Below are 13,495 nucleotides of genomic sequence, written 5' to 3'. Positions count from 1 at the left end.
CTGAGTTTTTAATATATTTAGAAAGGCTCCATTTACACACAGAGTTGTAGTTGTCTTCTTCAAGTGAGTAATCACCGCAGCTGACTTTGTTGACCCTGTCTCGTCATAATAAGGTGAGAAGAATTTGTCTGTGTGAACAAGGAAAAAATATTTAGCACAATGGGGGTTCTCGTTGCCAACAATCCTTTGAATAGAATTATCACATACAGCCACATATGTGTTGTTCAGTATGAGATTTAAAAATATTTTCCCACTCTCCAGCATCTGTTACTGTTTTCTTTAGCAGCACAGGTGTATAACACTGTCAGCCAGACTAAGATCTAGACAGGTTGGTCTGCACTACAAAGTCCTACTACCATAGCTGTATCAGCTCGGAGTATGACAACTTCACACCTTGTATTTCACATTGCTGTGCTGACAAAACCCAGCAGATGATGGCTCTTGGTGCCTTTTGTTCGTAGGCTGGTGTAGCCATGCCAGCAGGCATACCTCTCCGTCAGCATATGCTCCGTCTGCACTGGGCTGTGTAGCTGGGTAGCACAGTCTCAGCGGGCACAGCCTCATAGTGCTCCTGTAGTCGGTATCGAGCTTTTCTCCGTTCATTTTATCTGGCTTAAGGGCTTTCGGAAGGAAAACATTCAGGAGACAGCCACAAGCAGTCAAGCGTTTTCAGATGCCTTTGGAGCAGGCTGGCGTCCTGTGGAAGCTACGTAGTCAATACAGGCAGGGTGAGGAGGACTGGACACACCAGTATCATACAGCAGTATTTTGCACCGGCATCCCAAGCCATTAGCAGCCTTGGCACTTCACAGTACAGAGCGAGAGCATTTCACTATTTGTCTGCCTCCCCCATCTCACCAATACAGGATCCTCGGATAGGCGAGTCCCAGCTTTGTTACGCCCCCTTCTCCTTCTGCTCTTGATGAATAAGTTAAACTTCTTGGAACTGAGATTCAAAAGGAAAAAGTGAAAGTATTTATCTGCAAAAGATTAATTGTCGCCTTCTGTGCAAAAAAAAAAAAAAATAGTGTTTGGTCTGAGCTAATTGTCTTGGTAATCCCTGGGGAGAGACGCCCATAGTAGTGCATCCTGCCTGGCTGAGCGCACAGAAGGGGCTCGGTTGTACATGAGGCATGTTTTTGTCTCTATTTGACTACAGAAGCAGTCCAGATAACCGAATATTAAAAAAAATATATATATATATTTGGTTATCTGGACTACCTAGGCCCAAGATACTGAAGATCACAAGATAATATCTGAGACATCCTCATCTGTTAATGATTCCCACAAGGCTTCCGTCGTTCCCCCTTTTCTCTATTACTCTTTCAGTTCGGAGTATTATCAAAAGAAAACATTAAGGGACCTGTTTCTTATTCTGGGTCCCGAGTAGGAAGCTGTTCTCCAGAGGTGTGTACCTGTCGTCACACCACATGGAAGCTGCCATAGCTGGTGGCGTATTTGGCAACTGGGAAGCAACAAACCCCCTGCCCGATCATCGTGGGAGACCTTAAGGAGCAACATTCAGTGGTAGCCAGTCTGCAGTATGAGATGGCCAGGGGAGTGGAGAACAGCCTCAGCCACTGCAATGCCAGGTGTGTCTGTGTAACTTCATCAGGCTGGCCTCATGAGGCAGCTAGGCATTTAGTTGTCTCTTATGCAGCTGCTTCAAGCTACATATCAACAGTGGGTGTAGCAGTGAGACTTGTCAAAATGGGCAAAAAATCATGAATTCTTGTGTGGTTTGATAGGACAGGTTCACCATGGTATACACTTCCCTGTCATAACTCCTATTCGGCTGCTAAGTCTTTCGCTTCATAATTTAATTTCTTGTAGCTACACACACTCTACTGCTGGCTGTCAAAATGAGCAAGTGTGTAGTGCTGGCACTTAATGGTTAAAAATGCTTATTTTACATAACTAGAGCATAACCTTGGGAATTAATCTCCTTACTTATTAAGGCAAGAAGGTAATTGGATTTTCCTTCTGGTAACTTTTCTTGGCTTCCCCACATTTTCCATCCCAGTCATGAAAACATGGGGCTGTCTGGGCAAGCACTGGTCTCTTGCATGTTCTTCACAAGAATAATTAGTGATGTTTCACCAATTACCCTTTACAGTTTTATAATAGGTTCATTTTTCCAAGCAAATTTTTAAAAATACTCTTTGTAAAATGCGTTCTTCCATATTTCACAGCTCATTGTATTTTAGTTCTTGCTGTCCCCTTTTAAGGCCTTATCTACTTAGAACTTAAGGAAAGAGTTCTTCGTTAAAAGTGGAAATAAACCTGAGAGCTTCCATTGTGCCACAAGAGTGTGCGTTAGAGAGGGTCTTTGACTGGGTATCCAGTCTCCACTGTGCTTGAAATATAGAATAAATAAACTTGGGGAATAAGTTCCTTGTTCATTTTTGTTTCTGATTTTAAATAATTTTTTAAAAGCTTCGTTATATAATTTCTGTTCCCTTTACTTGGTCTACACAGTGGTCCTACATTTGATCCAATGCTTGTGGGCTCTTCAGTTAAATTAGTAATTTGTCCATTAATTAAGAGGGAGAAAATGTAGTGTGATGGGTGGAGCTGGGGACCAGGAATCAAAGCTTCTGAGTTCATCTTGGCTCTGTTCCTGACCTGAGGAAAGTCACTTATACCTTCTGGCCCATATTTTCCCTGGGATTCTCAATATAATTAGGTTTGAATGCCCCCAAGCAATGATAGGAAGGCTGATAACGGCAGGATAGAAAGTTCTCCCTTTCACCAGCTCCACAGAGATGTTCGGTTGCAGATTTCAGGTCAAGTCTCCTTTAGGTTCTGCTGCTACGTGGCTCATGTAATTCTGGACGAACATGAGGGTGTCTATTGTGCACTTCTTCATGAAGAAGTCATTCAACCAGTCTTTGACTGAGAATGATTTAGGATTGGTAATGATGAAGGAGACGGAAAGGACTGGCTTGGTTTCTGCAGTCCCAATGCATGTGTGCACCTGGGGCAGGAGGGAAAATGCTTTGCACTATGGATGCGAGAGTATTTGCTGTGATTCGGTGAGGAGAGCAAACATCAGTGCCCACTCTGCTGAAACCTTGCACCTTAACTGTCCTGGTGTTTCATTTTTACCTGGATCTCTTTTAAAAAAAAAAATCAAATGAGAAAAAAAAGCAAAGAAAAAACCCTTTGTAAGAACAAAGAAACCAGAGGAATAAATAACCACTAGGAAATTCCCAGCACACCCCTTTGTGTTCAGGAAATTCCATTTGTTGGAGGAAACGCTGAAAATTAGGAGAAGCCCAGAAGAGGGACTAGCAGGAGACAGCTGAGATCATTTTTCACTGCCAGGACTGCACTGTGTTGTCTCTCCTTTTACAACTCATCGGCAGGCATTATTACCTGGTGGAAAAATTTGTTTTGCAACTCATCCTGAGTCCTCATAAATCATTAATGCCTGGCTAAGCACAGTGTGAGCATTACAAATACTCTGAGAATGAGGGCCCGTTCTGATATAACCTTGTGTCCAATACTGATGCCTGCTAGTTATTTAGTAATACAAAGGGGCCTCAGCGAGGAAGATCGATGGATCAATGCAGTCTCCTGACTTCCTTCTCCTCTCCTGCCTCTTCTCTTTCTAGTTCAGCAACCGAGCTACAAAAAACACAGGACTGTTCGTAGTCATCTCTCTGTGGAAGGCACTAGAACAAGTCAGGGGGATAAGAAGGGAATTATGGCCTCGGAGTGTCTATAGGAAAAAGAGGAGCTTCAGTTTCTCATAAGGACTTGTCCTCATTTTGGGGTTTTTATGAGCCAAATCGCGCCACTGCTCCGGACCTGTGTTTTCTGGTTTGCAACCCTTAATGAATGCGTGCAGTATAAAGCACACTGACGTGTGGAAAAAGCATAGATAGAAACTGTGCCCAGGAACTGCAGGACTGGACGTAATTAAAGGGTGCTCAGTAAAGTCCAGGTAATCAGCCCATCACCCAGGGGAGCTGTCTGGGGACTTAGATGCTCAAACCAGCTCTCACAATACCAGAGACAGCACAGAGAGCACAGCATCTGTAGGTACAGTGGTTGAAATTTGTGTCTTGCTACTCAGCAGCCTCGGCCGTAATCATGAGTTCAGGGATGGTCTGTACTGTCCTGCTTGCCCTGAGCTCGCCTCTGAAAGCCTCCAGCCCATTCAGAGTGCAACTCAACTCTCTTTCCTCTCTTCTTCTCTCCTGGAGCACAGGATCCGTCTGTGCAGTTGCTATTCACACAGTTATGCTCTTTGAACACCAGAATAATTGATCATGAGCTTTAAAAGGAGGCAATGGAATGAGGTGAGGTGGAGATTGACCCCTCGTGTAAGTGTAATCTTAAACTTGTATGGCTTAGTCTTGGTTGGAGCCCTTGTCCTGAAAGGCTTCTGCAAGGAAGGTTGCAAAGCTGCAGATACCAGAGAAAAGGATCTCGAATAGGAAAAGTGCAAATGGGGGTGAGGACGGTAGTTGGGCAAATTTGAAAAAGAGAATGACAGAAAACAAAAGTGAAATTAAGTAGAGGATGAGAGTATCAGAAAGTTTAGAGGGAAAAGTAACTGTCTTTAAGGCATGAAATGATAGAAAATTGGTCAGGAGGAAAATGTAGTTGCTGTGAGTGAAAGTGGAAAAATGGACCAAGAGAGAAAAAAAAAAAAAGTCATTCAAATCTGAAAAGGGACAGAAAAATACTTCCTCCACAATCATCTCCAAAAATACACAGCTAAGAAAGCACCTCGTGCTGTTCCTGTGAAACCAGAGCCCTCAGTCACCATGACGCTAAGGCAGGTAGAACATCCCTGTGTCCCAGGCATCCTCGTCTTTAACCGAGGCCTGGAGCGTTCCTGGCCAGATCAGACTTCAGGCATCACACCTCCAGCAACAGTCTGAAACGTCCCTGCAGAAGACTGAACATTCAGAACCCATTTTAAGTTTTACTCCAAATGTAGCATTGTACTTCAGCTCAGATGAATTTGTTAAAAATAGCCCCTGCTATAGCACCCACAGGACAGAGTGGTTTATTTTCCTCTATTATAGACCTGACACAAGCCTGCTGTTATTTCTGTGCCCTCTCTAATGATCTGCTTGCTCTCTGGAGAGCACTGACCCATTTCAACACAGAATAATTAGGCTTTCAGACACTACTGTTTCCATTAAATAGACATAAATGTGCAAGGTGACATTTATTTACTTAGGCCTGAAAAATGTGCACCACAGATGTTGGGGCTTGGGAGAACTTGAATTTCTTTTCGTGCAACAGTTGTACGTTTGCATGTTTTCGTGTTGTTTAACCGGTTGTGATTCCTGAAACAATTCCTGCTGAGCTTCATCGGGGAGGCAGGAGAACACAAAGATTATTTGGGTCTTCATTTTGCCATAAGGCCCTTTGGCGGCGCTTTGGGCCCAGTGCCTGAGCCCCAGCAGCGGTGTGAAACGCAGAGTTACACGCTCTTCAGGTCCCTTTTACTTTGTGTAGAGGGACTCCATGTAAAGAGCTGTTGTCGATTTACAGATTTGGCTGAAGAGGAATGTGCTCAGGGTGTTACGCTGAGGAAATGAGAACCTTGACCTATTGCAAACATAAAATAAAACCAAAATCCTTTAGTATTTAAAATCAGCTCTTTTATCATCTTGATCACTGGCTTCTGAACCACCAGACTATTGCCCAGGTGAAAAGTATATTATTCATCTTGATAGCCACTTTAGTCTGCAAAGTTGGAGAGAAGTCTTACCCTTAAAAGTCCAGCCAGCATATAAAACATGTAGGTTGCTTAGTAGTTCACGTCCACACGTGAAGACGTGGCATGCTATTATTTCGTTCTGTTAATACCAGTAGGCTTTATAAAAGGAGGCATCACACAAGGTAGGTGCTGTATTGCAGGATGGAAACACTTTTCTAGGTTATTTTAATCATTATGATTCTTTCATGATGTGTGAAAGTTGATTGTTGCTGTAAATGAAGCCATTGAAGGCTAAAAAATAAAAATGCTGTGATGGTAAAAATCCTTGGAGTGCAAAAAGTGGGAATTGCTATAAAAGGCAGTAATTTATTCTCTGCGTGAGATTATTTTTTATCATAAGGATGCTTTTAAGCTAATTCTGAAGCATATACAATTGTAGTCTGTATAGCTGAGGTGTATTGCAAGATGCATTGATAATTTGGCTAATTTTTTATGCACTGTAATTTAGATATTATTTAGAAGTACTATTTTATTTTGTTAACTGAGAGGCTTAACACATTTTTACTATGTTAAGGATAAGTTATTTTTGCAGGTCTTGTGGTTTTATTATTTTGACCCATATCCAGTTCATATTGCATCATAATGCCATATTTTTACTGATATTATTCTAGTTTGTTCAAAACTTATTTGCATTTGAATAGAAATTCATTAGCTCTTGATTTTTATTATAACTGATTATTTTAGCTTTTCTGTGATAATGCATTCTCTGTGTTTCTGATTTGCTGATGCTGAAATATTTTGTTTTCATTTTAACCCTTCCAAATTTAGGATTGTTTTTGCTTTTTTTCTGTGTGTATATTTCAGTTGTTTAGACCTACTGGTTCCTGCTTTTTTTCTTTTTCTTTTTTTAGTATGTTATGTTCGTAACTTCTGACTGTCTGTGTTGAGCCAATCTTACCGACAAAAATATCAATTGTTTCCTGTTTCTCTACTTCTTTACAAAAAAAAAAAATGAAAAGTAAAAAGTAAAAATAAAAAACTCTTAATGGGAACCCTGGCACTGTCTGTCTTCTCTGTTCTGCAGAAATGTTGAAGGAGTTGAACCAGCAACGCAGAGCGAAAGAGTTTACAGACCTGAAAATTATTGTTGAAGGCAAAGAGTTTGAAGTCCACCAAAATGTTCTAGCTTCCTGCAGCTTGTATTTCAAGGACCTGATTAAAAGGTTTGCCTTCCTTCCAGCTGTGATCTGCTCTGTTCTTTTGTAGGGCGCATTTGTGTCGCTTTTTTTTCCTCCCCTCTCTTGCAGGTTTATGAAGATTGAATCTCCTGTCACAGAGCCAGTAGCCATTCTTTCCACCTCCTCTGAATGTATTTCCAAACTGAGACTCAGACCCATTTGTTACACATCTGACTCGTGCAGTGTAATTATTTGTGATGAGTAGAGGCCGGTTTTGTGCCGAAGAAAGTGTTCCACCACTGAGAGATCTAAGATTTAAACTCAACTGCTAATGGTGATTCAGACCACAACTGAAAACTATTGCTGTCCATGTGTTCAAGGGACTGTCACATACGACAAAAGTCTGTCCTTCGGGCTGCAATAAGCCATCAGTGTTCCGGTGAACGATGCTGAGACGTGCTAATAAAGCATTTTGAGTATCGTAATCCCTTCACCCTGAAATCTTTGTTGTATGCTTTTACGTGGCTTTTATGGGCAAAGGGATTGATATTTTTAGTATTTTGGGGACTTTTTAAAGAAGAAAAGACAACTGATACATTTCTCTAGAAAAGATTGGAAATAAGACTATTTTCTGGTCAAAATATAGCTCAGTCTGCATGTTAGACTAAGGGTAGTTTTTTTCCTACAAACACTCTAGCTTAGGGTAGGTACAATGTGTACATTTTCTAAACATCATGTCTCCACCTTCGCATTTTCCCCCCTCTGTTTCTAGCTGATTGATTCTAAACAGTGCATGATAATCTTTTTTTTCCATTACATTGATTTTTCAATTTGTATGCTTCATATACTTGCATAGGAATAAATCAGTACTCTCATATTATTAGTAAGTTAGAGTAGCAAGTAGGGAGAAAAAAAACATGAGGATAACTTTCATTTTTCTCTCAATCATCAGCAAATTAATGCAGCTGCTGATTTTGCCTTGCAGTATTTTCCTGAGCAGACTGAGCCTGGACTGTGCTAAAAAATGGGATTAAAGAACATATTTGCTTGCTTCAAATCCTGTATTTAAATTTTGCCAACTAACACAATAGCGACTGTATTTTATTTCAGGATGGCATATTGGCTGGTATCTCCTTTCAGTGTATTATGTCCTTTTGCACAAAGCTGGTTTTATAATTATGGATATATATTACATTTCTATGATATAACTGTGCTGACTGCCTTATCAATTATTCATAAAAAATATGTTGGCCTAGGAAGCATGTCTTTTCCCCTCCGTAAATCTAATGATTGCTAGCTTTAGCTATGCCAGATCTCTCCTGTCCTTTCTCTCCTCTCTGCTCATTATCATTTAATTGTTAAGGCTACAGTATATGCTTTGTAGGGTGATAAGGAGTAGAGTCTATAGGGGAAGAAAAATCTTAGAATCAACTTACAGAAATCCAATAACTGGCTGGCCAAAGACTGTCATTTGGATTTTGCTATAAAGACGTCTGCTTGTGTGCAGAAGTCGCCAGGCAGCATCTATTTCTAGAAGCACACGGAGGACTCTTGCTGCAGTATTATTTAGTTAAAAAATGGAGATATACTTTAGATTGAACACTGCTCTGATATGAACTCATTTAAAATAAAGCAAAAAACTCCCCTTTTAAGTGCTCTGAAAAGAGTCTATGAAAGCGAACCCCTATATTTCAGCATTTATTGTCTTTCAGCTGCTCGCGTAAGGCTCACATGCATTACAAGAAAAAAAGAGTTCAGTCCGTTTGCCAACCTCACCGCTTTTTGCCTTCTTTCGCATCATCAGTAGCAATAAATATTACAGAGGTCGATTTGTGTCCACAGTCAGGTCTCTCCATCCCAGTTGTCTTTCATGTATAACCTCAGTTGCACACATGTAACCTTGATGAGGGCTAATGGAGTTGCACAGGTGTATCCAAGGCAAAAATACCTTTATTACTGATGATGATGCTTGAATAAGGAAAAATCCATTGATGTGTAGTTGAGTTTGCAAAACTGTCAGGTGAGAAAAATAAGTATTCACCTGTAAACTGAGCAAATGTGTCTTTGCGAGACAGTAAACTCAGGGCTATGGGATGGAATTTGTAAAGACTTACTTTTTAGAGCATACTTGCAGTGTAAAGCCTCGTCCTTTTAGAAACCGCATTATGTCAATGAAAATCAAGCACTCAAGATGCAAGAAGCACTCAGTATTTTGTAGGATCATGCACTGAATTATACAGCATCATTATGTTTCACAGAGTCAGTATGTTTATAAGTACAATATGTCTGGAATCCTCTCCTGATGTTTGTTAGCAGCTCCTTTGAGATAGTACTTAAAGTTTTATGTGATTTATATTTCACTCTTTCTATTATTACAGAAATCAAAACAATAAATGGCAGTTTTTCTTAAAGAATAAAAGAGATCTCTTTATATTAAATAGAATATAAAGGCCATTTCAATCATTGCATGCTAGGGTTAAACTCTAATGCCATTCCAACCAAAGGCCCTGATGGGTCACCAGAAACGTCAATGAGAAGATGATCAAATCATGAAGGTGCTATGTGCATCCATATAAATATGCAGAAAAAAAGAATATATTTCAGAGTATTTACTGTGGCTTTTCTTTGCCACAGGCAACTTATTGTTAACCTCATGTTCTGCCATTAATTCCACTGGGTGTTGGAATTGGTATCTGATGGTAGACTAGCAAGTAGTGTCTCAAAAGAATAAAAGGGAAACGTTCAAAACCAAATAATATCAATTATCCCCTCCTCAAAAAAAAAAAAAAAAAAGAAAAAGCATAATACAACTAGAGTTATTGCCCATCTTGAGGAAGGCTATTTGATGAGAATTAGTCATAGCAGGGATAAAAATAAGTTTTTTGTAACACCGTAAAGAAAAGATGATAACCAAGTTTTGTTGACCAAAACAATTCTAAAGTTATTTATTATTTATGAAACAAATTTGGCAATGAGAGTGTACTTTGAAACCTCCTTAGTTTATCAGAAAATGGTTAATCCTGCAATGTGCCGAGCATTCTAGTCCTCATTCAGGAAAGTTCTTGTTCCATTTGATTTATCTTCTACATATATGAGCATGGCTCTTTTGAGGTTGGGTTAATCCAGTCCAGAGCCTAAGCTTAGCACCACACCAAGCAATGTGCTCTTGGAAACATGTTAGCCAGTCCCCGTCAAGAGCTGCCCAGCACTTGAGCCTAAGCCAGGACTCAGCGTTCATCTCCCTCCCAGCAGCAGCTGACCATAAAAAACAATCTTAGTCCTTTTCGGTGCAAAATCATCCGAAAAGGATTAGGTGTATTAGGAACAGCAGGTGTGAAATGTTCCTGACGTCTTTTCCATTTCACTGTGCCCACAAAGGGAGGAAAGTGAGGTGCAGGGGATGGACGGGGATGTGTGAAGATGAGTGCATGCCCAGGGCTGGTTCCGCAGTAGGACGTACTGCCATAACCTCAGGGTCTGTGAGGGCTATTGCTGACAATCTCAGGAACAATTTTATGCAATATTAAACATAGTTGGGGAGTGCTAGATTTCTTTAAGTTCTCTTCATAAAATCCTCTTTGAAGTATATTCTTTTTTTGGGTGAATATTTGAGCCTACTTTATGACCCGTATGGAGTTGAGTACTTGGCCTTACTGCTTGCTCCTTCAGGCACACAGCACACAGAGGAGTTGATGTACTTTATCAGCGCTTAGGGAAATGATGTGGTTAGTCAGCTTCTTCAAACTGTGACCCGGATGAGATTACTGCAGCATAGGACTTCAGGAGAAAATGAGTGATGAATAGTAGCGTTCTGTCCCCTAAAAGCCATCTTATGTATTTTGAGTGTACCATCAATGACAGCAGCTTCCAATCTGCCTGACTTTGGCCTCTAATTTGCACCTCTACTTTAGGTACTTAAGAAATCAGGCTTCCCAAAGCAAGGGCGTAATTTATGGTACAGGCAATGAAGAGAAGCACCTTGAAGGCATCCAGAAGGAACCTTTTCTCCTAATTCAGGTACCTATGTGCAGGCAGGTAGGAGATCCTTCCAGAGCAATGAGAGGTGCTTGTCTCTTGCTGTTAGTCAACCAACATTTAGGCCCAGGGTTGGCATCTAAGGCAGGTTTTGTCTAACCTCACCTGCTAGTCTACTGCTATAATCTGCAGAGAGGGGACAGACATCTCCAGGAGACAAGTCCTCTCACCGTAAAATAGGTGTCTAAGATATGAGGGGAAGGAGGAGGCCATTCTTCTTTACCAATAAATGGAGAGATGAGGTAATTTGCTTAAACTATAAACTTAATGATGGGTGTTACATGGCTTCCTTCAGGGGTTCAGCCTAAGCTGGTTATCTAGCCTTCCTCTGCATTCGTGAGGGAAGATGGAAATGTCAGTAGGGCGATTCATCCCACCTTACGATAAAGGACATGAATTATCTTCTGGAAGTGCTCCTGTTTCATTGGCCAGAGAAAAAAGGCCAGTCACCCAGTCTGCATTGTAGTTAGCTAAAAGTACATGAATGATTCCTTCTGGAAACTAACGTTTCTGAATGTCACATACTCATACGTGTACACAAAAAGAAAGAAATAGATCAGCATCCATCAAAAAACCCACCTCCAGTATGTCCCTCTCGCAGAGCACAGCGTTTCTTATTTAAACCTTTCTCGGTTTGGGAAGGAGAGAAATAATCTCTGTGTCTTTGTATGTGCCCTAGAAGAAATGGTGGAAGATGTATGTGTTCTGGAAGGAAGGAGGGAATGGAAAATCCCATGAAGAGGCATCATTTTTTTTTCCAGTTGTATTTGGGATAGACAAATACAGCTGCTGGATAAATTGGGTGTCTGGTATTTCCATAACAAAGAGAGTTTCACCGGAACATTTTAGTTTGCTGCTTTTGTCTTCTTAATCCAACCTAATGTGCTGGAATCTCTACCAAATACAAAACTAATAGTAGGAAGCACTTGACATAAAAGTGTCTTCTTGGCCAAAATGCCGGCTTTTATAAGCAGACTTTAGTTTTATTTCTCTGTGGTCAGTTACTAAAGATACACAGATCCTGTCCTACAAGCTTTATCTTTTCCAGATTTGATTTTAATGATACTTTCTAATCTTGAAGTCATCCTGGATGCTTGATTCCACTAGCACAGAGCAGTAAGTCACAGACACAAAGAGATTCGGTCACAAGAAGCAAGCATTTTTGATGCAGTGTAATCTGGCAATGCTGTGTTCATCCTTATTTTCCTAAGGAGCAGAGCCAGTGACTGCATGGCCAAATTGCTTTTCCACAATACCATGCCTGTTTTTGCAAGTGTTCAGAATTTTTCTTTTTCTTTTTTCTAAAATAGGGTTGTATATATGTTCTGAGGGCTTGAAGGCAGGGCAGGAGGGCGGGAGAAGTAAAACATTTAGAGTGAGAGGACCAAATTCCTTTTACTTTACATCCACACTGAAGACAGAGATGTCATTCTGCATTTTACACCGTTGTGTGGAAAGGCAGCATTTGGATGCAAGACAGAGGAACCTGCCGCTATCCATCTGAAACAGTCTGACAAAACTGCAAAAGCATTTAGGTGTCTGGAAAACAAGACTGTCTGGTTTGTGTTTACGTTGTAAAAAGCCCAAAATGAGAAATAGCAGATGAAAGAAAAATCTACTCTTGGTGACCCCTTCGTGTTTTCCTGCTTATTAAGAACCTTGCTTTTAACTCCGGGAGAGGAGCAGGCAGCGTTTCTACATCGTCATGCTTCAGCTCCATTGTAGAACAGAACGAATGTGGAAACAAATTATAACATTGCTTTGAAAACAGAGAAATAGAGAGTTAAAAATACAATGTTTGTTTCAGGTGTCAGGAGAGGTATTTTGTGCCTAGACAGACAGCGCCAGTGGTTCCTGTTAAACCATTTGGAGGCGTCTGTGAGAATGGGAGGTTGATGGGGATGTAAAATAATTCTTTACCTTTTACTGCCAGAGTGCAGGTGTAAATTATGCTATGGACGACATTTTTCTCTTAAACAAGAGACTGATAATTGCTGTGTGTTGGGCGCAAAATCCTGGCGTGGGAAACAGCATTCTGCCTTCAGTGGCCCCTCTCTGCGAGTGCGCTTCGCTTGCTCGGTCCGGCTGAGCGCCCGCGCTCGGAGCTGCCTGCTGGGTTTCAAATTTTGCAGCTGACAGGCCTTGGAAAACATGTTTTCATCAAGCAAAAATGCATGGCTTTCTACATAAATGAACTGCAGCTTACAAATATTCAGTGGTGCTGCCGGCTGCCAGGCGAAGGAGCTGCAACAAAACCCATAGCAGGCTTCACAGCCCGGCTGTTCCCAGCCTGGTGAGCGTGGCCGTGGCTATGGAGGGTGAGTGGCCTGGGCTGGATGCTGGCTCTGAAGGGAAGGACGGATCGATGTGCTCTGTTCTGAAGAGAAACCAGGGCAAGGAGGACAGAAGGGCTCCTTTTCGAGCCTCGAGGTGCAGCACAGAAATTAAGCTTCTGCCTCGTAATGGCTGCAGCTCACAGAGGCACCGAGCAGAATCACTTAACCTCTCACTCGTCTCCCTCACTGACAGCATTTCTATTTACTGTAGTTTGGGCTTCTCACTCACATAATTTCTAGACAGAACTACAAATCCTGCG

At 41.2% G+C, this 13,495-nt stretch overlaps 1 protein-coding gene across 5 annotated transcripts in view; it reads left to right on the top strand.

Moving 5' to 3' along the window:
* KLHL29 (kelch like family member 29) overlaps positions 1 to 13,495 on the top strand; it is a 401,554-nt gene that overhangs the window by 322,150 nt on the left and 65,909 nt on the right. For all 5 annotated transcript variants that reach the window (XM_086744242.1, XM_086744243.1, XM_086744245.1 and 2 more), the window contains one exon: positions 6,771 to 6,909. In XM_086744242.1, the coding sequence (XP_086600368.1) occupies positions 6,771 to 6,909 (139 nt within the window). The remainder of the gene's footprint in view (positions 1 to 6,770; positions 6,910 to 13,495) is intronic.

Source organism: Chlamydotis macqueenii, chromosome 3 (genome assembly GCF_036417535.1).
Source record: "Chlamydotis macqueenii isolate bChlMac1 chromosome 3, bChlMac1.mat, whole genome shotgun sequence".
In the NCBI taxonomy this organism is placed as follows: Eukaryota; Metazoa; Chordata; class Aves; order Otidiformes; family Otididae; genus Chlamydotis; species Chlamydotis macqueenii.
The sequence above is the reverse complement of the archived record's forward strand: the minus strand, read 5'-3'. Positions and strand labels throughout refer to the sequence as shown.